The sequence below is a fragment of the Mobula birostris genome, chromosome 12, assembly GCF_030028105.1.
Source record: "Mobula birostris isolate sMobBir1 chromosome 12, sMobBir1.hap1, whole genome shotgun sequence".
In the NCBI taxonomy this organism is placed as follows: Eukaryota; Metazoa; Chordata; class Chondrichthyes; order Myliobatiformes; family Myliobatidae; genus Mobula; species Mobula birostris.
In genome coordinates, this window is record NC_092381.1 from 82,092,902 (window position 1) to 82,117,337 (window position 24,436).

The window sequence follows — 24,436 nt, forward strand, 5'->3', positions numbered from 1 at the left end:
GGAGGTTTTCTTGCAGCTACATTATAAATGAATTGGAATGTGAGGGTTAGTCACCACCTGATCCGATTTTGTATTCTTTATAGGTCATTGTATCTCTTGTAAACAAAAATAATGTGAAGTTGCTTTGTACTTAGCCAGACTGCCTTTTAAAACATTAGGAGATAAAAACCAATTTAGTTCCATTTTACATTTAGTTCTAAGTTTGAGAATTTTTGTACTTTAGTTTTCTTTTAATTTGCTGTTTAATATTGATCCATTTCTGGATATACTGTACACTCACTCCTAAAACCATGGAAATATTTCATTGATTTTTTTTTGTGTTATTGTTTCCAAAACATTTTTTTCCTATATCTGAAATGCTAATTGACTGCACAATGTCATTGAGCCTAAGAAATAGTTCATGTCTGTATCCCTTAAAAGTATCGTCAGGGTTTAGACATTGGCAGTTTCAGGTAAATACTAATCTTATTAGATGAGTAATGAAAAGGCACATACTAACACAAAACAAGGTTTGCATGCATGAATATCTTTAGCATGTTAACTAAAGTATTGGTGGATGGTTTGGGGCATTTAATTAAGCAGTGCTATGTCTTCTAAAGAATCTATCCACTATTAATTAAATTATTTTAAAATTGTCTTTTATTCCATTATTATTAGGGATAATAGAATAGAAAACTGAATTAGAGCACATTGATTACAAACTTAACTGAGAGTGAATTTGCTCACAAATGTGCTGATGGTTCTTCCAATCACAATCTTTACTTCCAGGTTTAGAAATTGGCTTGAATACCTTTAACCTACAAGGCATATTTATTGTAACTGAATACTTAGGTTAAATGACGTACAATGTTATTGGACATTATTATAAAGTGTTAGCTGATTTGATATTTTCCATGCAAAATTTTTTCTCTATTCACTACTCTGAGGTTTTGGTCCATTATGTAGAAGATCTCAGTTAATCTGCAACATGAGTTTTGAACCTTATAGGCCAATTTTGCTGCAATTGATCCAGAGTGATTAGATTAAATCTTGCCTTTCACAATAGATACTTCATTGTCACATCACATGAAACAAGTGACATTCTGTGATAATACAACCACTAACCTAAAAAAAAATGTAATCTTAAATCTTAATTTGACCAAAAGTATTATGAAATTTATTGAGATTCACTATGAATTATTGATGCTGTTTTGTGTAGGGTGGTGAATAGATTCTAGGGAGACTTGCATTTGCTGACTGAATGTTTTTTAAGTTGCTGAAGATTGAATTTTACTTTTCAGTCTGAAGGAGTTGACAGATCTTCCAATCAAATGTGAAATTTCTGCACTTGTATCTTATGCTGGAGAGGTGAGTCTTGTAGAGTGTGGAAGAGGGGGTCCTTCAGATCCTGCAGTGACATTGTTGGTCAGTTATTCCAAATTGCTATAAACACTATGGTATTTAGTCTAGAAGATTCTTAAGGCTGAGAAATTACAGATTTGAAAACATTTCTGATCAGTGAGCCTTCAATGACCTATTAACTTAGTAAATATTTATTGTGGTGAAGAGCACATTCCAAACATACAATGGACAGATATCTGCTAAGTATAGTTTATTTCTTCTGTGGCTTGCTTCATGTTTGGGACCATTTTTTTTGTGATGTTTTATTTAATTTACTAGACATGGGCATAATTATGAAAACCAGTAAATCAATTTGCCCTTGAAGATGGTAATGAACTTTATCTTGATTTGTTACAATCTGTGTAGTGAAGCTACCCTTATTGTGCTATCATGGAGGGACTTAAGCAGATAGCTTTAACAGTGAATGCTAGCAGTAGACTTGAAGAAGAACTTGCATGTGGTATCACTCCCTTGCCCCTTCGGGTGGTAAAGTTTGAAATTAGGAGATATTGCTGAAGAAACCGTGGCAAGTTACTGTGGTGTATTCCAAAAGCAATGCAGGTTCCAGTGATAGTGTACCAGGAGTGCAGTCAATGAATGATTAGGATGGTGGAAGGGGGCTGGTTTGCCCCATTTGCTGTTGAACTGCACTCATCAGTTCAGTTACAAGTGTTCCATGATACTCCCCATTTGTATCTGGTGAAGTGGTGAAAAGGTTTTGAATCTTTGGCCTCAGAATGCCCTTTAATTCACTGAGTCTTTAGCATCAGCTCCAAAAGACAATTGAAAAATCAGTGTAGTAGGTGTAGAGATACTCACCACTTCCAAGATTGCCAGAAAATTGCCCACCAACCTGACTTTTAAATTACTATTCCTAGCCTCACAGTCAGAATTCTGGAGCTTTTTGCCTAAAGGATTTATGAGAAAATTATTTTTGCTGTCTGATTGTGGTGATTCATTAAGATGAATTACACATCTCAGTGGAAGCTGGAGATATAAAACTAGACCAGAATTGGCTGGACAATCTTCTGAAGTGTCATTCATAAACAACACCTATAGTAGCAGTGCATTGATGATGGAATAAATAAATCTACAGAGCAGTGGACTGGCTGTCAATCAATCAAGTTGCTTTGTTCTAAATGGTGTAAGCTGCCGTACGGTTATTGGATTTGCACTTCCAGACAATGGGAAGGTTACAATGCTCCTAACTTTTACTTCATTGACAGGGAGTAGTCAGGAAATAAGACACTCCTTGCAAGATATCCAGTTTCTGGCTGGTTCTTGGGTCAGCTGGGATGCATATGTTAAATTTCAGCTCAATGGGGAATTCCAGGACTGGAGGTGTTGGCAATCGAATATCATTGCAATTTGTTTACTAACCCATGTCCAATTGCTTTGTTTTTTTCATAGCCATATACTACTTTGTTATCTGATGAACTCTGAAGGGAATTGATCATTATGGAATCTGCCATTGTCACTACTTTTGAGCATGTGATGGCCTAGTCTCTGTACTGGATTTATGGCCCATTGTTCTCCCACTTCTAAGCCTATATGGTCTGGATGCGGAAAAGCATTTTCACTGACTTTCTGCACCCCAAAGTAAAGCAGCATTTCTGTGTGGGAATAGAGTTTTTTGATAATACAGGGAAGAAGCTGCTCCTTTAATATTGCCCCAATGTCTTTTTATTGCCAGGAAAGTTTGAATGGTGCTTTGAATATATAAAGCTGTAATTACTACAAATAGTTCTGTAAAATTTATATGCACAAAACATTTAGAGCAGAAGCAAAATTGTCTCCTGACCTTTGGGGTCTTGAATCTTATGCAGGTAATATCTGCTGTGTGATTTTGGAGGGTAGTTCAGGGAAATTCCAGCAAGACTGCTGTGCTGCTAGGGCAAAATGACCAGTTTGTCCATCTGAGTAGCCAACAAAATCCAGCACATTTATGATGCATGTTATTTGATTCAGTTACCCCCAGAATGCATAATAAATAAATACTTACGTAACCTTATTGCTGGCTAACTTACTACTCCTACAAAAATTGTGCTATGCAGTGCTTCTCAGGTGAAGCAATGTGAAGAACTCTGGCTGGGAAGGTTCATCTGGTGTCCTGAACTCCCTAGGTTTATCCTGTTCTCGATCCTATTTTGTTTCATCCACTTGTAGAGTATTTTGGAAAATACATATCTTATGTTTATTCTCACTAGTCAATAAATATGTTGTAAAAAAAAGAACACTCCCTACTCTGTACATAGTTTTCTTCTTTTGATTGTTTCTTTCCTCTCCTTTCTATAAGTGTATACCTCAGATAAATATTATGTGGAGATTTGTGACAAATACGATTATATGGTATGTATGTACAGTATCTGAAATACATATTTTGCAAATGTTTGATGAAATTCAATAAAAAAATAAATTACAAAAAAAAAAGAAAATGGGATCCAGGTAGGCAGGTTAGAATAGCATGGGTAACAAGAGCAAGGGCATTCATCAGCACTGTGTATTGGAGTCATGGCTTATACCAACTTTGACTCAATGTCAAATTTATAAGTTGTTCCTAGGATCCATGTTGGGTAAAGGATAATTTTACTAGAATGAGATGGCAGCAGAGGTGTATATCCTGTCTGCTGAAAAAGTCTGTGCTTTCTCCTATCAGACTAAACTTCCTCCTTCATTTAGTTTAATATTCATTTTATACCATCCTACCCCATTCCCTCCTGAACCAAAGCTTACTCTTGGCTTCAATACCCAAGAACATTATCTTAATACAATGTTCAAAGTAAACTTATTATCAAGGTTCATATATGTCACCATATACAGCCCTGAGATTAATTTTCTTGCGGGCATTCTTAGTAAATACATAGAAACACTATAGAATCAATGGAAGACCGTACCTAATAAATTAGACAGCCAGTATGCAAAAGACAACAAACCTTGCAAATACAAAGAGAAAAAAAGAAAATAATAATAATAATAAATAAGCAATAAATATCAAGAACATGAGATAAAAGAGTCCTTGAATGTGATTCTATAGGTTTTGGGAACAGTTCAGTGATGCGGTGCGGTGAAGTGCTCCCTCTGGTTCAAGAGACTGATGGTTGAGGGGTAATAACTGTTCCTGAACTGAATCTGGTGGTGTGGGTCCTGAGGCTCCTGTACAATGAATGTACCACCCCAATTCCTGTTTCCTCTTTCCTTAACTGAACCTCGAAGTCTTGACTTCTTGTATATCCTGGACTTCCCATTCATCGAACCCAATCTCTATCCCTGATAACATGCATTCCCCAGCACTCCCCTAGAAAGCTTATTCTATTTATCACTATCTCCTTATTCTTTTTCTTAATGCATATTTCTCAAAAATAATTTTTTTTTGCTCTTAGTAGTGGTCCACTATATAGAACTTGAAATGTGCAAAGTCAGTGCGAAGCAAAGGGAAAAACTATCCCTGCACTGACCATTGTCAAACCTTGCATAAAGGAAGGTGTTGTGGTTAATGGAAGTCAATTGTCATTGTGCCCCACCGCCTCCGTTCTTAGACCATCCATTTTCAGTTGCTTCATCTTTGACTTATCCTCCATTGTATGTTTGAAAATGGTGATGATGTCTGATTCTGTGATCTGTTCCATTCAGAGTTCTACACATAACAACATAGTCTATGACTGCACATAAAAAGACGTTACACATTTGGGCATGTGCTATTATATATACTGCAGTGACATCCAATTACTAATTCCTTCACTATCTTCTTTCTGGAAATCGCTATTGCCCAGATATTTAATAAGTGAAGCCGGAGTAGCAACAGGAACCCCACTCAGAAGCCGGACTATTACAATGAGTAGTTATCTCCTGACTATTCACAGTCTTTCCACCATCAATGGGGTACAGGTTGAGAGTTCACTGCACTGCACTCCAGTTGTTTGGAAGAATGGAAATCCAACAGCAATAAGAAACTTCACACCATTTAGAAGAAAGCAATTTGATTTTTGACGACTGTCAATTGATCTAAATGTGTACTTACTCCCACAAATGCACTGCCAACTACAAGAGGTACAATCTACAAAATACATGATATTTCAGAATCAGAATCAAGTTTAATATCCCCAGCATATGTCGTGAAATTCATTCATTTTATGGCAGTAGTACAATGAAATATATGATAAATAAGTTCAGAGAAAAACTGAATTACGGTAGATATATATATATCTATTATGCGGGATGGTTTTTTGAACCAACATGTCGAGGAACCGACTAGAGAGCAGGCTATTCTGGACTGGGTTTTGAGCAATGAGGAAGGGTTAATTAGCAATCTTGTCGTGAGAGGCCCCTTGGGTAAGAGTGACCATAATATGGTGGAATTCTTCATTAAGATGGAGAGTGACATAGTTAATTCAGAAACAAAGGTTCTGAACTTAAAGAGGGGTAACTTTGAAGGTATGAGACGTGAATTAGTTAAGATAGACTGGCAAATGACACTTAAAGGATTGACGGTGGATATGCAATGGCAAGCATTTAAAGGTTGCATGGATGAACTGCAACAAATGTTCATCCCTGTTTGGCAAAAGAATAAATCAAGGAAGATAGTGCACCCGTGGCTGACAAGAGAAATTAGGGATAGTATCAATTCCAAAGAAGCAGCATACAAATTTTCCAGAGAAAGTGGCTTACCTGAGGACTGGGAGAAATTCAGAGTTCAGCAGAGGAGGACAAAGGGCTTAATTAGGAAGGGGAAAAAAGATTATGAGAGAAAACTGGCAGGCAACATAAAAACGGACTGTAAAAGCTTTTATAGATATGTAAAAAGGAAAAGACTGGTAAAGACAAATGTAGGTCCCCTGCAGGCAGAAACAGGTGAGTTGATTATGGGGAGCAAGGACATGGCAGACCAATTGAATAATTACTTTGGTTCTGTCTTCACTAAGGAGGACATAAATAATCTTCCAGAAATAGTAGGGGACAGAGGGTCCAGTGAGATGGAGGAACTGAGCGAAATACATGTTAGTAGGGAAGTGGTGTTAAGTAAATTGAAGGGATTGAAGGCAGATAAATCCCCAGGGCCAGATGGTCTGCATCCCAGGGTGTTTAAGGAAGTAGCCCAAGAAATAGTGGATGCATTAGTGATAATTTTTCAAAACTCGTTAGATTCTGGACTAGTTCCTGAGGATTGGAGGGTGGCTAATGTAACTCCACTTCTTAAAAAAGGAAGGAGAGAGAAACCGGGGAATTATAGACCGGTTAGCCTAACGTCGGTGGTAGAGAAACTGCTGGAGTCAGTTATCAAGGATGTGATAACAGCACATTTGGAAAGTGGTGAAATGATCGGACAAAGTCAGCATGGATTTGTGAAAGGAAAATCATGTCTGACGAATCTCATAGAATTTTTTGAGGATGTAACTAGTAGAGTGGATAGGGGAGAACCAGTGGATGTGGTATATTTGAATTTTCAGAAGGCTTTTGACAAGGTCCCACACAGGAGATTAGTGTGCAAACTTAAAGCACACGGTATTGGGGGTAAGGTATTGGTGTGGGTGGAGAGTTGGTTAGCAGACAGGAAGCAAAGAGTGGGAATAAACGGGACCTTTTCAGAATGGCAGGCGGTGACTAGTGGGGTACCGCAAGGCTCAGTGCTGGGACCCCAGTTGTTTACAATATATATTAATGACTTGGATGAGGGAATTAAATGCAGCATCTCCAAGTTTGCAGATGACACGAAGCTGGGTGGCAGTGTTAGCTGTGAGGAGGATGCTAAGAGGATGCAGGGTGACTTGGATAGGTTAGGTGAGTGGGCAAATTCATGGCAGATGCAATTTAATGTGGATAAATGTGAAGTTATCCACTTTGGTGGCAAAAATAGGAAAACAGATTATTATCTGAATGGTGGCCGATTAGGAAAAGGGGAGGTGCAACGTGACCTGGGTGTCATTATACACCAGTCATTGAAAGTGGGCATGCAGGTACAGCAGGCGGTGAAAAAGGCGAATGGTATGCTGGCATTTATAGCGAGAGGATTTGAGTACAGGAGCAGGGAGGTACTACTGCAGTTGTACAAGGCCTTGGTGAGACCGCACCTGGAGTATTGTGTGCAGTTTTGGTCCCCTAATCTGAGGAAAGACATCCTTGCCATAGAGAGAGTACAGAGAAGGTTCACCAGATTGATTCCTGGGATGGCAGGACTTTCATATGAAGAAAGAATGGATGAACTGGGCTTGTACTCGTTGGAATTTAGAAGATTGAGGGGGGATCTGATTGAAACGTATAAGATCCTAAAGGGATTGGACAGGCTAGATGCAGGAAGATTGTTCCCGATGTTGGGGAAGTCCAGAACGAGGGGTCACAGTTTGAGGATAGAGGGGAAGCCTTTTAGGACTGAGATTAGGAAAAACTTCTTCACACAGAGAGTGGTAAATCTGTGGAATTCTCTGCCACAGGAAACAGTTGAGGCCAGTTCATTGGCTATATTTAAGAGGGAGTTAGATATGGCCCTTGTGGCTACGGGGGTCAGGGGGTATGGAGGGAAGGCTGGGGCGGTGTTCTGAGTTGGATGATCAGCCATGATCATAATAAATGGCGATGCAGGCTCGAAGGGCCGAATGACTTACTCCTGCACCTAGTTTCTATGTTTCTATTAAGTAGTTGAGTTAAAATAAAGTGCAAAAAATCGGAAATAAAAAAAATTAGTGAGGTACTGTCCGTGGGCTCAATGTCCACTTAGAAATCAGATGGCAGAGGGGGAGAAGCTGTTTCTGAATTGCTGAGTGTGTGCCTTCAGGCTTCTGTACCTCCTTCCCGATGGTAACAATGAGAAGAGGGCATGTCCTGGGTAGTGGGGATCCTTAATGATGGATGCCGCCTTACTAAGGCATTGCTCCTTGAAACTGTCTTGGATATTATGGAGACTAGTACCCATGATGGAGCTGACTAATGTTACAAATTTCTGCAACTTAGTTCAGTCTGGTGCAGTAGCACCCCACCTCCCCCCACATATTAGCCAGTCAGAATGCTTTCCACGGTACATTTTTAGAAGTTTTCGAGTGTTTTAGTGGGCAAACCAAATCTCAAATTCCGAACGAAGTACAGCCACTGTCTTGCCTTCTTTATAGCTGCAATAATATGTTGCGTCCAGGTTACGACCTGAGAGATAGTGACACCCAGGAACTTGAAATTGCTCACTCTCTCCTCTTCCGATCCCTCTATACGGATTTGTTTGTGTTCCTTTGTCTTTCCCTTTCTGAAGTCCACAGTCAGCTCTTTGATCTTTCTGTCTTCTAGTGCAAATTTGTTGCTACAGCACCACTCAGCTAACTGGTATATCCCACTGCTGTACGCCCTTTCGTCATCATCCGTAATTCTGCCAACAATGGTTGTATCATCAGCAAATTTATAGATGGCATTTGAGCTGTACCTAGCCACACAATCATGAGTGTAGAGAGAATAGAGCAGTGAGATAAGCACACACCCCTGGGGTGTGCCAGATATGATTGTCAGCCAAGTGGAGATGTTATTTCCAATCTGCACAGATTGTGGTCTTCTCGTCAGGAAGTCAAGGATCTAGTTGTAGAGGGAGATATAGAGGCATAGGTTCTGTAGCTTTTTGATTTGTCTGGCCTATTCTGACAGCATGTCCCAAACCTCCACCGCTATGAAGGACAATGACAGGAAAATATCTCTTGACTCCCCTGCAATTTCCTGGAGTTGAAAATGTATTGCCTTCCCTTTGCAGCTCTCCACCACCACTGAGGCTGTTAAATACTGGCCTTTACTTACTACATGAATGCATTAATGGTTCTTATGAACTCAAATATACTGTAAGCCTGCTTCTGCCAGGAACACAATTGAGGCACCACCGTTTGATTTATTTGGGACTGGGATTTTTCAGCTAGTATATTACAAGGATGTATTCTTCTGAAATTGCTTAATTTCAAATCAAAAATAATAGAACCATAATAACTACCTGAGAATTTTTCTTTAGTTCCATAATGTTGGCAATACTTTGTTCATTGATGCACAATTGTATTGGTGGAACTAAATCAGATTTGTGTTTCAGGGTCTGGAAAAATACGTTGCAAATCGAGACTTCCGTACTCTCCTGATTATTGATGAAAATGGAGCCCAAGAATTGATCAAGAATGGGCTGTGAAGAAATGAGACCGCGAAGATCCTTTTTGAAGTTATCATTGTACAGGATTTGAACACTGGAGCAAAATCCAGTTAGCACCATTTGTACATTGTTCAACATTGGAGGTCATAGTTTTATCTGAATTTCTTAAATTATTTAAAATGAATTATTTTCTTTGAAAGGATATTTTAGTAAACTATTTTAGTTTTTGGTATTTAAATCATTACTTGCATCATTACAGAAAAAAAGATTATTTTTTCTATAGATAAGATTTGTTCTCTGGGTACGGTTTTTGTAGATCTAAAATATTATTTCACATGTTAAAGTATATTACCTCTCATTATACAGTGTGTAATAAAAAAAAGCATTGACAGTAATTGAAGTTGTTCAAACCCTTCCCATGCAATAGTTAAAATAACGTGTGGAGTGAAGGATCATGGGAAAATTGTATTTTTTTTAATTACAGCCCTTTTCTTTCCCATTCACGATTGAACGGTGATATTGAATCACTACATATTTTTATGAAGAGCTTTAATTGATACAAAGGTTTATAATTTGAACTGAACTTTTTATGATTAATTTCTGTGAATTGTTGTTTGTTTTCTTATAATGACCCTGGTCTGCTGAACTTAAAATATTGCAGGCTTATTTTTATCCCTGTCTATTGTGCATGTCCCAAGTTGTATGACTTTCGGTTGAGCATTGCCCGAGCTTGTTATTGCAGGTTAAATCTAAAGATATTTCAGTGATTGATTTGCACTTAGAAAATGAGAATGATATGAGTTACCAGAGCTGCTGCCTCACAGCACCAGAGGTTTGGAATCATTCCTCAACTTGGCTGCTGTTTTTCTCCTTTTGAGCATTTGGGATTCCTTCTATACCTTAAAGATGTGCAGTTTGGTAAGGTTAATTGGCCACTGTAAATTGCCCCTAATGTGAAAACGAGTTGTTCATAGTGGTGAGATTTGATGGGAATGCTGAAGAATAAAGACTGGGGTTAGTGTAGGATTAGTGTACATGGGTGGTTTAGTGTAAAAGGACTTGTTTCCATGCTGTATGAGTCTGAGAGCTCCTTAAGGGAAGAAAAACAGGAAACTTTGAAGTTTAGCTTAAGTAGGTGTAATTTTTTGAAACTGAACTATTTTGACCTTCTATTGTAGTGTTTTAAAAACGATTCATAATTTTCACGACTGGCACAAAATTTAGTTTTCTTCATTCTTTGTTATTATTAATGGGATCTTGGTACTATTGGTTTACATCCATGGACCTTAAAATGTATTGTCAAAGGTAAACTCAGTAAATGTGGCTTTCACTAGAATGGTTTGTTATTTATTCTACAATCTTTTTTTGTGATCATTTTGACATGACCAAATAAAATCAGGTGTAATTCTTCATTTGAATATTGATTTTTAATATAGATGTTCATCATTTATAAATAAGTCAACTTCTAATTTACCAACTCTGCAATTTGCATTTTGGTCAGTGGACTCCCCCTTGTCAAAACATGGACAGCAATGTGTGGGGAAGCTGGAAATGGTGATGTTGGAGACTGAGTAACAACCAGTTAGTTATGGTCACATGCTGCTGCTCCACTTAGTGCTACCCTTCAGAGTACTGATCTGTTATGGCACACTTGGTCCCCCAGTCGAAGCACTCAGATACATGTTCTGTGCATTTTCTTAAAGATATCTTGGATAGTGTAATGCTGTTCAAGGAAGCTGGCTAAAATCGCTATTCATCTTGAGTATTCTCTTATCTTTCTTTTTGCTGAGACGATATACCCCTGGCTGGTTACCATTCCCCTTTAGAATGCCCTGAAACTGTTCATTAATTTAAGGCCATAAGATATAGGAGCAGATTTTGGCCATCTGGCCTATCGAGTCTTCTGCGCCATTTTATCATGGCTGATCCAATTTTCCTTTCAGCCCCAATCTTCTGCCTTCTCCCTGTATCCCTTCATGCTCTGACCGATCAAGAATCTATCAACCTTTGCCTCAAATAGACATATACTTGGCCTCCACAGATACCTGTGGCAAAATTCCACAGATTTACCACTCTGGCTAAAGAAATTCCTCCTCATCTCCATTCTAAAAGCACTATTCTGAGGCTCTGTTCTCTGGTCTTAGACTCTACCACCATAGGGAACATCCTTTCTATGTCCACTTTATCAAGACCTTTCACCATTCGATAGGTTTCAATGAGGTCACCCCTCATTCTTCTGAATTATATTGAATACAGGCCCAGAGTCATCAAATGCTCTCCATATGACAAGCCACTCAATATCTGTGACCCTGGCATCAGTGAAGTAAAAGGCAATTCCAGGTTCATTTCTATAGCCACAGAAGCACTTGTTTTCTTCCCTCTTGTGTCTTCCAGCACTGTTGCTCTTGGACTTTTACTCCACCCCACCTCCACTGCAGTGGTGCTATGATTTTTGGTTCTGCCCGGACTCCTGAAATTCACTCACCCCTACTATTTACAAACATAGACAGTTTGGGGATGAGATGCACTAGGGTGTTTGGATGAATTTTGGAACATCAATATATTTTCCTCTATTTATTCCATACTTCTAATCAAATAGGAAATAATCTTTTAACTGGTGCATCCAATATTATTTGCGTATATTTTAAAAATTTAAAGGAATGTTTTAATATGCTGTTTAATATGCTAAGGTATCATAAATGATACGTAACTGCACTGAGAGTTCTTACTGTTGTATATCTTTCAGTTTGTGTCAGTTAACAGAGCTGTACCTTGGACATGCTTGCTCAGCAATGCTAGCTAATTTGTGCCTGCAATGTTTACCTATAATTGGGCAAGGGTGCCAGCGGGTGGGTAGTGGCGTCCGCACTGGACTTCAAGGCGAGAGATCCTGGGTTTGACTCTGGCCTGCTCCTTGCATGTTTTCCATCTGTACAGGGTTGAGCATCGAGCCAGCAACTTGGCCTCATAATAGAAACAGACGAATGCTGAAGAAACGGCATGGTAGCTGCCCAGTGCACCACAAGGTGCAAAGAGGAACAACAGTAACCTAAGGTGTAACGGTAGTGTCCCCATATGATCGGAATTGGGCATGCATTCATTTGTATACACCTTTACACAATTTTTTTCAAAAGCAGATGAGAAAATACTTAACATGTAAGATTGGGTGAGTTATTAGGATACCTAATATCATTATTAAATTCAATGGTACAACTCATTATAATTCAAAAATGCAGAATAAACATGTATACGGTCACAATAATTAATGCATTATTAGGCCTTCAAACACCTTGGGCAACAACGCTGAAGGAACTCAACAACTCGGCCATCATCTATGAATCTCAAGAAGCATTATCTCATCATTATTCTGAAACTGCAACTAATTTTAAATTCCACTTTGAAAGGAAGTATTCTCTCCTAATCATCTACTTTATCAAATTTATTCATTTATGAGATGTGGACATCGCCAGCTAAGCCAGCATTTATTGCCCATCCCTAGTTGCCCTTGAGAAGGTGGTGATGAGCTGCCTTCTTGAACCACTGCAGTCCCTGAGGTGTAGGTACACCCACAGTGCTGTTAGGGAGGGAATTCCATGATTTTAACCCAGCAACAATGAAGGAATGAATGGCGATATGTTTCCAAGTCAGGATAGTGAGTAACTTGGAGGGGGTTTTCCAAGTGATGGTGTTCCCAGGTGTCTGCTGTTCTCATCCTTCTAGATGGTAGTGGTCATGGGTCTGGAAGGTGCTGCCGTAGGAACTTCGGTGTGTTGTTGCAGTGCATCTTGTAGATAGTACACACTGCCCTGTTCATCAATGGTGGAGGGATTGGATGCTTGTGGAATAGGTACCAATCAAACCGGCTGCCTTGTACTGGATGGTGTCAAGCTTCTTGAGTATTGATGGAGTTGCACTCATCCAGGCGAGTGGCGAGTATTCCATTACACTCCTGACCTGACCTTGTAGATGGTGGACAGGCTTTGGGGAGTCAGGAGATGAATTATGCACCACAGGATTCCTAGCCTTTGACTTGCTCTGATAGCCACGGTGTTTATGTGGCTAGTCCAGTTCAGTGTCAATGGTAACCCCCAGGATGTTAATAGCAGGGGATTCAGTGATGATGATGCCATTGAATGTCAAGGGATGATAGTTAGAGCCTGTCTTGTTTGAGATAGTCATTGCCTGGCACTTGCATGGCTTGAATGTTTTTTGTCACTTGTCAGCCCAAGCCTGGATATTGTCCAGGTCCTGCTGCATTTGCATATGAACTGCTTTACTATCTGAGGAGTCATGAATGGTGCAGGACATTGTGTAGTCATCTGTGAACAATCCCCACTTCAGACCTTATGACGGAAGGAAATGTCGGTCAGTGCTGAACTATTTCAACAGTTTATTCCCATCAATCTGCATAGGGACCAAAGCCCTCATACCGCTGCCATCCATGTACCCATCCAAACTTCTCTTTAAAATTGAAATTGAGCTCACATGCACCATTTGCCCTGGCAGCTCGTTCCAAACTCATAACTGACTGCAGACCATAAGACATAGGAGCAGAATTAGGCCATCTGGCCCAGACTCTGCTCCAACATTTAATCATAGCTGATCCTTTTTTCTGTCTCCTCCTCAACCCCAGTTCCTGGCCTTCTCCCTGTAACCTTTGATGCCATGTCCAGTCAAGAACCTATCAATTTCTTCCTTAATTACACCCAAGGACCTGGCCTACACAACTGCATGTGGCAACAAGTTCCACAAATTCACCACCTTTTAGCTAAAGAAATTTCTCCGCATCTCTGTTTAGAAAGGGCGACCCTCTATCCTGAGGCTGTGCCCTCTTGTCTTAGACTCTCCCACCATGGGAAACATCCTTTCAACGTTCAAAAGGTTTCAATGAGTTCCCCCTTAACCTTCTGAATTCCAGTGAGTACAGACGCAGAGCCATTAAACATTCCTCTTATGATAACCCTTTAATTGCTGGAATCATCCTTGTGAACCTCCTCTGGACCCTCTACAATGCCAGCACATCTTTTCTAAGATGAGGGGCCCAAAACTGTTTATAATACTCAAGATGAGGCCTCACCAGTGCCTTATAAAGCCTCAGCACCACATCCCTGCTCCCATATTCTAGACCTCTTGAAATGAAAGCTAACATTGCATTTGCCTTCCTCACCACTGACTCTACCTGTAAGTTAACATTTAGGGTGTTCAGCACGAGGACTTCCAAGTCCCTTTGTATCTTAGATTTTTGGATTTTCTCCCTGTTCAGAAAATAGTTTGCACATTTATTTCTCCTACCAAAGTGCATGACCATGCATTTTCCAACATTGTATTTCATTTGCCACTTTCTTGCCCATTCTCCTAATCTGTCTAAGTCCTTTTGCATCCTACCTGTCTCCTCAACACTACCTGCCCCTCCACCAACCTCGTATCATCTGCAAACCTGGTAAAAAAAAAGCCATCTATTCCATCATCTAAAGCATTGATATACCGCATAAAAAGAAGTGGTCCCAACACCAACCCCTGCGGAACATTACTAGTCACTGGCAGCCAACCAGAAAAGGATTCTTTCATTACCTCTTGCTGCCTCCTACCAATCAGCCAATGCTCTAACCAAGTTGGTAATTTTCCTGATGCCATGAGCTCCTAACTTGGTAAGCAGCCTCATGTGTGGCACCTTGTCGAAGGCCTTCTGAAAGTCCAAATATACAACATCCACTGCATCCCCTTTATCTATCCTACTTATAATCTCCTCAAAGAATTCCAACAGGTTCGTCAGGCAGGATTTTCCCTGAAGGAAACCATGCTGACTTTGTCCTATCCTGTCCTGTGTCACCAAGTACTCCATATCCTCATCCTTAACAATTGACTCTAACATCTTCCCAACCACTGAGATCAGGCTTACTGGTCTATAATTTCCTTTCTGCTGCCTTCCTCCTTTCTTAAAGAGTGGGGTTATGTTTGCAATTTTCCAGTCCTCTGGCACCATGCCAGAGTCCAATGATTTTTGAAAGATCATTTCTAATGCCACCACAATCTCTAACGCTACCCCTTTCAGAACCCTAGAGTGCAGTTCATCTGGTCCAGGTGACTTATGTACCTTGGGGTTTTTCAACTTTTTGAGCGCCTTCTCTCTTGTAACAGTAACTGCACCCACTTCTTTTCCTTCACATACTGCAACATCAGTTATACTGCTAGTGTCTCATTTAATTCAGCAGCCATCTCCTTGTCCCCGTTACTATTTCTCCTGCCTCATTTTCTAGCACTCCTACATCCACTCTCATTTCTCTTTTATTTTTAACATACTTGAAACTATTACTATCCACTTTAATATTATTTGCTCAATTTGCTCACTTGCTTTCATATTTCATCTTTTTCCTTCTATGATTGTTTTAGTTGCTCTCTGTGGCTTTTATAAAAACTTCCCAATCCTCTACCTTTCCACTAATTTTTGCTTTGTTGTATGCCCTTTCTTTTGCTTTTACAATAGCTTTGACTTCCCTTGTCAGCCACAGTTGTACTATTTTACCATTTGAGTATTTCTTCATTTTTGTAACACACATGACCTGCACCTTCCTCATTTTTCCCAGAAACGCACACTATTACTGTTCTGCTAACATCCCTGGTAGCAGCTCCTTCCAGTTTACATTAGCCAACTCCTCTCTCATACCGTTGTAATTTCCCTTACTCCGCTGAAATACTGCTACATCAGACATCACTTACTCCCTATCAAATTTCAAGTTGAACACAATCATATAGTGATCTTTGGTTCCTACAGGTTCTTTTACCTTAAGCTCCCAATTCATTTCATAACACCCACTGCAGTATAACTGATCCCTTAGTAGGCTCAACGACAGACTGCTCTAAAAAACTACCTCTTAGGCATTCAACAAACTCACTCTCTTGAGATCCATTACCAACCTGATTTTCCCAATCAACCTACATGTTAAAATCTCCCATGACTATTATAATATTGCCCTTTTGATTTTCCTTTTCTATTTCCTGTTGTAACCGGTGGTCCACCTCCCAGCCACTGTTGGGAGGCCTGTATATAACTACCATCAATATCATTTTACCCTTGCAGTTTCTTAACTCAGCCCAGAAGAATTCAACATCTTCTGATTCTATGTCACATCTTTCTACTGATTTGATGCCATTCTTTACCAGTCGATCCACACCATCCCCTCTGCCTACCTTCCTATCCCTCCAATATAACGTGCAACCTTGGACATTCAGCTCCCAACTACAACTATCCTTCAGCCACGATTCAGTGTTGGCTACAACATCATACCTGGCCATCTGTAATATTGCAACAAGATCATCCACCTTATTTCTTTTACCAAGTGCATTTAGATACAACACCTTGAGCACCTTATTTGCTGACCTTTCTGATTCTGCATCCCTAATGATTTGATACTCACCCTGTTGACTGCAACTAAGTCCCATCACCTGCCTGTCCTTCCTGACAATCTCACTGCTCGCTATCTTTACTTTTCTACCATCTGTCCTTTCCTGAGTCCCTTAGTCCCCACTCCCCTGCCAAGTTAGTATAAACCCTCCCCAGTAGCTCCAACAAACCTGCCTGCGAGAATATCGGTCCCCCTGGGGTTCAGGTGCAACCCGTCTCTTTTGAACAGGTCATACCAGCCCCAAAGAGATCCCAGTTATCCAAACCTGAAGCCCTGCCCCCTGCACCAGCTACTCAGCCACGCATTTATCTGCCAAATCGTCCTGTTTCTACCCTCACTGGCGTGTGGCATGGGTAGCAATCCAGAAATTACTACCCGGGAGATCCCGCTTCTCAGCTTTCTACCTAGCTCTCTAAATTCTCTTTTCAGGACCTCATTGCTTTTCCTTCTTATGTCATTAGTACCAATATGTACCAAGACATCTGGCTGCTCTCCTTCCCTCAAAATGTTGTGGACGCGATCTGGGACATCCCTGACCCTGACAACACACTATCTAGGTGTCCTGTTCACGTCCACAGAATCTCCTGTCTCTTCCCCACTCTATCAAGTCCCCTATCACTACCACTCCCTTCTTCTCTCTCTTTCCCTTCTGCAGCACGGACCCACGCTCAGTGCCTGTAACCTGGTCGCCGTGGCATTCTCCCAGGAGGTAATCCCCCTAAAAGTATCCAAAGCGGTATACTTGTTTTTGAGGGGAATGGCCACAGGGGTGCTCTACTCTAACTGCCTATTTCCATTTCAGCTACTCACCTCCTGTAACTTTGGGGTGACTACCTTCCTGTAACTTTGATCAATTATATCCTCACTCTCTCATACAAGCCAAAGGTCATCCATTTGCTGCTCCAGATCCCTAACACAGTCTTCAATGAACTGCAGCCAGATGCGCTTCATGGGGCAGATGTAGTTTCCTGGGAGAGTCTGGGTCTCCCAGTTCTCCAACATCCGGCACGAAGATGTTAGGGAACTGAAGATGCAGCTCGATGACCCTTCATCTGGTCAGGGAGAACGAGGAGGTAATAGAGAGGAGTTACAGGCAGGTGATCACACCGGGGCCACGGGAGACAGACAAGTGGGTAAGAGTCAGGAGAGGGAAGGGGAAGAGTCAGGTACTAGAGAGTACCCCTGTGGCTGTCCCCCTTAACAATAAGTACTCCTGTCTGAGTACTGCTGGGGGGGCGGGGGGAACGGCCTACCAGGTGGAAAGCAACAATGGTAGTGCCTCTGGCACAGAGTCTGGCCCTGTGGCTCAGAAGGGTAGGGAAAGCAAGAGAAAGGCAGTAGTGATAGGGGACTCTATCGTTAGGGGGTCAGACAGGCGATTCTGTGGACGCAGGAAAGAAACTCGGATGGTAGTTTGCCTCCCAGGTGCCACGGTCTGGGATGTTTCTGATCGCATCCAAGATATCCTGCAGTGGGAGGGAGAACAGCCAGAGGTTGTGGTACATATTGGTACCAATGACATAGGTAGGAAAGGGGTAGAGGTCCTGAAAAAAAACTACAGGGGGTTAGGAAGGAAGTTGAGAAGCAGGATCGCAAAGGTAGTAATCTCGGGGTTACTGCCTGTGCCACGCGACAGTGAGAATAGGAATAGGATGAGGTGGAGGATAAATGCGTAGCTGAGGGATTGGAGCAAGGGGCAGGGATTCAGATTTCTGGATCATTGGGACCTCTTTTGGGGCAGGTGTGACCTGTACAAAAAGGATGGGTTGCACTTGAATCCCAAAGGGACCAATATCCTGGCAGGGAGGTTTGCTAAGGCTACTGGGGAGAGTTTAAACTAGAATTTTTGGGGGAGGTGGGAACCGAACTGAAGAGACTGGGGAAGAGGCGGTTGGCTCACAAATAAAGAAAGCTTAGAGACAGTGTGTGAGGGAGAATAGGCAGGTGATAGAGGAGGGACACGCTCAGACGGACAGTTTGAGATGTGTCTATTTCAACGCAAGGAGTATTGTGAACAAAGCGGATGAGCTTACAGCATGGATCAGTACTTGGAGCTATGATGTGGTGGCCATTACAGAGACTTGGATGGCTCAGAGACAGGAATGGTTACTTCAAGTGCCGGGTTTTAGATGTTTCAGAAAGAACAGGGAGGGAGGCAAAAGAGATGGAGGCATAACACTGTTGATCAGATTTAGTGTCACGGCTGTAGAAAAGGTGAACGTCATGGAAGGATTGTCTACGGGGTCTCTGTGGTTGGAGGTTAGGAACAGGAAGGGGTCAATAACTTTACTGGGTGTTTTTTATAGGCCGCCCAATAGTAACAGGGATATCGAGGAGCAGATAGGGAAACAGATCCTGAAGAGGTGTAATAATAACAGAGTTGTCATGATGGGTGATTTTAGTTTTCCAAGTATCGATTGGCAAGGGGTTTAGATGGGTTGGAGTTCGTTAGGTGTGTTCAGGAAGTTTCTTGACACAATATGTAGATAAGCCTACAAGAGGAGAGACTGTACTTGATTTGGTATTGGGAAATGAATCTGGTCAGGTGTCAGATCTCTCAGTGGGAGAGTATTTTGGAGATAGTGATCATAATTCTATCTCCTTTACAATAGCATTGGAGAGAAATAGGAACAGACAAGTTAGAAAAGCTTTTGATTGGAGGAAAGGGAATTATGAGGCTATCAGGCAGGAAATTGGAAGCTTAAATTGGGAACAGATGTTCTCAGGGAAAAGTACGGAAGAAATGTGGCAAATGTTCAGGGGATATTTGTGTGGAGTTCTGCATAGGTACGCTCCAATGAGACAGGGAAGTTGTGGTAGGGTACAGGAACCGTGGTGTACAAAGGTTGTAACAAATCTAGTCAAGAAGAAAAGAAAGGCTTACAAAAGGTTCAGAGAGCTTGGTGATGTTAGAGATCTAGAAGATTATTAGGTTAACAGCAAGGAGCTTAAAAAGGAAATTAGGGAGAGCCAGAAGGGACCATGCGAAGGCCTTGGCGGGCAGGATTAAGGAAAACCCCAAGACATTCTGCAAGTATGTGAAGAGCAAGAGGATAAGATGTGAAAGAATAGGACCTATCAAGTGTGACAGTGGGAAAGTGTGTATGGAACCAGAGGAAGTAGCAGAGGTACTTAATGAATACCTTACTTCAATATTCACTATGGAAAAGGATCTTGGTGATTGTGGTGATGACTTGCAGCAGACTGAAAAGCTTGAGCATGCAGATATTAAGAAAGATGATGTACTGGAGCATTTGGAAAGCATCAAGTTGGATAAGTCGCTGGGACCGGATAAGATGTAACCCAGGCTACCGTGAGAGGTGAGGGAGGAGATTGCTGAGCATCTGGCGATGATCTTTGAATCATCAATGGAGACGGGAGAGGTTCTGGAGGATTGGAGGGTTGCGAATGTTGTTTCGTTATTTAAGAAAGGGAGCAGAGATAGCCCAGGAAATTATGGACCAGTGCCTCCCACTTCAGTGGTTGGTAAGTTGATAGAGAAGTTCCTGAGAGGCAGGATTTATGAACATTTAGAGAGGCATAATATGATTTGGAATAGTCAGCATGGCTTTGTCAAGGGCAGGTCGTGCCTTACGAGCCTGATTGAATTTTTTGAGGATGTGAATAAACACATTGATGAAGGTAGAGCAGTAGATGTAGTGTATATGGATTTCAGCAAGGCATTTGACAAGGTACCCCATGCAAGGCTTATTGAGAAAGTAAGGAGGAATGGGATCCAAGGGGACATTGCTTTGTAGATCCAGAACTGGCTTGCCCACAGAAGGCAAAGAGTGGTTGTAGATGGGTCATATTCTGCATGGAGGTCGGTCACCAGTGGAGTGCCTCAGGGATCTGTTCTGGGACCCTTACTCTTTGTGATTTTTATAAATGACCTGGATGAGGAAGTGGAGGGATGGATTAGTAAGTTTGCTGATGACACAAAGGTTGGAGGTGTTGTGGATAGTGTCAGAGGTTACAGTGGGATATTGATAAGATGTAAAACTGGGCTGAGAAGTGGCAGATGGAGTTCAACCCAGATAAGTGTGAAGTGGTTCATTTTGTTAGGTCAAATATGACGGCAGGATATAGTATTAATGGTAAGACTCTTGGCAGTGGAGGATCAGAGGGGTCTTGGGGTCCGAGTCCATAGGAAGCTCAAAGCAGCTGTGCAGGTTGACTCTAGTTAAGAAGGCATACGGTGCATTGGCCTTCATTAATCATGGAATTGAACTTGGGAGCTGAGAGGTAATGTTGCAGCTATATAGGACCCTGGTCAGACCCACGTGGAGTACTGTGCTCAGTTCTGGTTGCCTGACTACAGGAAGGATGTGGAAGCCATAGAAAGGGTGCAGAGGAAATTTACAAGGATGTTGCCTGGATTGGGGAGCATGCCGTTTGAAAACAGTTTGAGTGAACTCGGCCTTTTTTCCTTGAAGTGACGGAGGATGTGAGGTGACTTGATAGAGGTGTAAAAGATGATGAGAGGCATTGGTCGTGTGGATAGTCAGAGGCCTTTTCCCAGGGCTGAAATGGTTGCTACAAGAGGACACAGATTTAAGGTGCTGGGGAATAAGTACAGAGGAGATGTCAGGGGTAAGTCTTTTACGCAGAGAGTGGTAAGTGCATGGAATGGGCTGCCAGCTACTGTGGTGGAGGCGGATATGATAAGGTCTTTTAAGAGAATTTTGGATAGGTATATGGAGCTTAGAAAAATAGAGGGCTATGGGTAAGCCTAGTAATTTCTAAGGTAGGGACATGTTCGGCACAACTTTGCGGGCCAAAGGGCCTGTATTGTGCTGTAGGTTTTCTATGTTTCTATGTTTCTAAGAACACACCACAGCTATTTAAATGGTACAGGGAGAGAGGGAAAAAACAAGAAGGAAACCTTAACAGACGTTTTACACAGAGCCTACGCCTCTTCCGAGCCAAACCCTCTTTTGAGACAAAACTTTTTGCTTCTACTCTCACCACTGGCCTACTCCTGTACAGTGGCTGCTCCGCTTATCCCTTTTGTAGAGCTCTGTTGCCACCACTGATAGGCCACGTACAATATACAAATGTTCTCAAAGCTCCCTTTTTAAATAACCGCCGCTGACCTGCGAGAAATCCCTCTTAGTAAAGCTCTGTTGATGCCCCTGATAGGCCACGTGAAGAAGTTTCCTTTCGTGTTCCCGTTAAACTTTTCACCTTTCACCGTTCACCCATGGCCTTTAATTGTAGTTCCACACAACCTCAGTGGAAAAAATCTACTTGAATTTACCCTATCTATTTCACTCATAATTTTGTAGACCTCTATTAAAAATCCCCTCAATCTTCTATGTTCCAAGAAACAAAAGTCCTATTCAATCTTTCCTTATAACTCAGGTCCTCCAGACCTGGTAACATCCTTGTAAATTTTTCTGTACTCCGTAACCTTATTTACATCTTTCCTGTAGGTAGATGACCAAAACTGGACACAATACTCCAAATTAGGCCTCACTAACATCTTATACAACTTCAACATCACATCCCATCTCCTGTTCTCAATACTTTGATTTACAAAGGCCAATGTACCGAAAGCTTTCTTTGTGACCCTGTCTACCTGTGACCCCATTTTCAATGAATTATGGACCTGTGTTCCCAGATCCCTTCGTGAATCCCAGATTCCCACTCATCAATGCCTAACCACTCAACGGTTTAAGACATACCCTGGCTGATCCTACCAAAGTGCAACACCTCCTATTTTCATTTTGTTCACCCATTTTCCAGCTGGTCCAGATCCCTCTGCAAACCACGATAGTTTTCCTTGCTGTCTATGACTACACCTGCAATCTTTGTGTAATCTGCAAATTTGCTGATCCCGTTAACCTCATTATCATCCAAACAGTTGATATACGGTAGACGGCAAACAACAATAACCAAGTACCGATCCTTGCGGCACTCCACTAGTCACAAGCCTCCAGTCAGAGAGGCAATGAACTACTACCCCTCTCTAGCTTCTCCCACAAAGCCAATGTCTAAACCAATTCACTGCCTTATCTTGAATGCTGACTGAACCTTCTTGACCAACCTCCCATGCGGGAACTTGTCAAGTACCTTGCTAAAGTCCATGTAGACAATACCCACTGCCTTGGCCTCATCAACTTTCCTGGTAACTTCCTTGAAAAACTCCATAAGATTGGTTAGACATGACCTACCATGTACAAAGCCATGCTAACTATCCCTAATCAGTCTATGTCCATCCAAATACTTATGTATCTGGTCCCTTAGAATACCTTCCAATAACTTTCCCATGACTGATGACAGGCTCACCGGTTTATTTTTAGAGCCTTTCTTAAACAGCAAAATAACATTGGCTGTCCTCCAATCTTCTGGTACCTCACCTGTTGCTAAGGATAATTTAAGTATCTCTTCTAGGGCCCCAACAATTTCTGCACAAGCATCCCACAGGATCGGAGGGAACACTTTGTCAGGCCCTGGGGAGTTATCCACCCTAATTTGCCACAAGATAGCAAACACCTCCTCTTCTGTAATCTGTATAGGGTTGTGAAGTTGATGCCCTTTTGCCTCATTTCTATAGATTCTGTGTCTGTCTCCTGAGTAAATACAGATGCAAAAAAAATGTATTTAAGATCTCCCCCATCTTGTTTGATTCCATGCATGGATTACCATTTCTGATCTTCCAGAATCAAAAGGAACTAATTTTGTTCCTTACAATCCTTTTGCTCTTAACATATCTATAGAATCCCTTAGGATTCTCCCTCTCATTGGCAGCTAAGGCAAAAATCACGTATTCTCTTTTTGAGCTTAGTTCAATTCTCACTTTTTTTTTGTAATTTAAATCCTGAAGAGTATTGATCAAACCAACTCAATCCCTTTTATTCCAGGTATCAATCTTGCAACGTACTCTTAGACCAGTATTGTACTCAGTACTCTAAGTGTATTCTCACAATGTCCCATACTGTAGTAAGACTCCGCTATTTTTAAAGATTTAAAGTACATTTATTATCAAGGATGTATAAATTATACAACTTTGAGATTTGTTTGCCTACAGGTAGCAAAAAAACAAGAAACCCAAAAGAGCCCAATTAAAAAAAAAAGACCAACACCCAATGTGTAAGAGAAAGGGGAAAAAAGCACAAATCATGCAAACAATTGAAGCAAACACCAACTTTCCAAACCAAATTGAGTTCTTAGACCCAAACCCCAGAGCAGCCCAGAGCAGGCCCAAAGCCTCGCTTATCAGTTCATCATATTAGCGGGCATGGAGCACAGCAGCCGGGGCTGTACTTTATATTCCATCAGCTTAGCAATACGAGCAATATTCTATTTGCCTATCTAATTACTGGCTTTACCTAAATGCTAACTTCGTGCATTTTCTGTGCGATGACACAGTTTCTTTACTGCAGTGAATTGCTGCCTCACGTGGTATGGTTGTTTTGGCCCCCAGCACAGCGACAAGGGAAGATGTGAATTGACCACCTACGTGGGAAGGTGCCATAATTGGGAAAAGTAGAACCCAACAGGGGCTCACAAAGTGAGCAGTCCTGGTAAAACGCAGAGAGATGAGGGGAAAAAT

At 41.4% G+C, this 24,436-nt stretch overlaps 1 protein-coding gene across 3 annotated transcripts in view; it reads left to right on the forward strand.

Annotated features, from left to right (window-relative positions):
* uap1 (UDP-N-acetylglucosamine pyrophosphorylase 1) overlaps positions 1 to 10,893 on the forward strand; it is a 53,429-nt gene extending 42,536 nt beyond the window's left edge. For 2 of the 3 annotated variants that reach the window (XM_072274216.1, XM_072274217.1), the window contains 2 exons: positions 1,281 to 1,347; positions 9,422 to 10,893. In XM_072274216.1, the coding sequence (XP_072130317.1) occupies positions 1,281 to 1,347; positions 9,422 to 9,514 (160 nt within the window). In that variant the 3' untranslated portion in view covers positions 9,515 to 10,893. The remainder of the gene's footprint in view (positions 1 to 1,280; positions 1,348 to 9,421) is intronic. The other variant, XM_072274218.1, reaches the window with a different exon arrangement.
* The last annotated feature ends 13,543 nt before the right edge of the window (positions 10,894 to 24,436 follow it).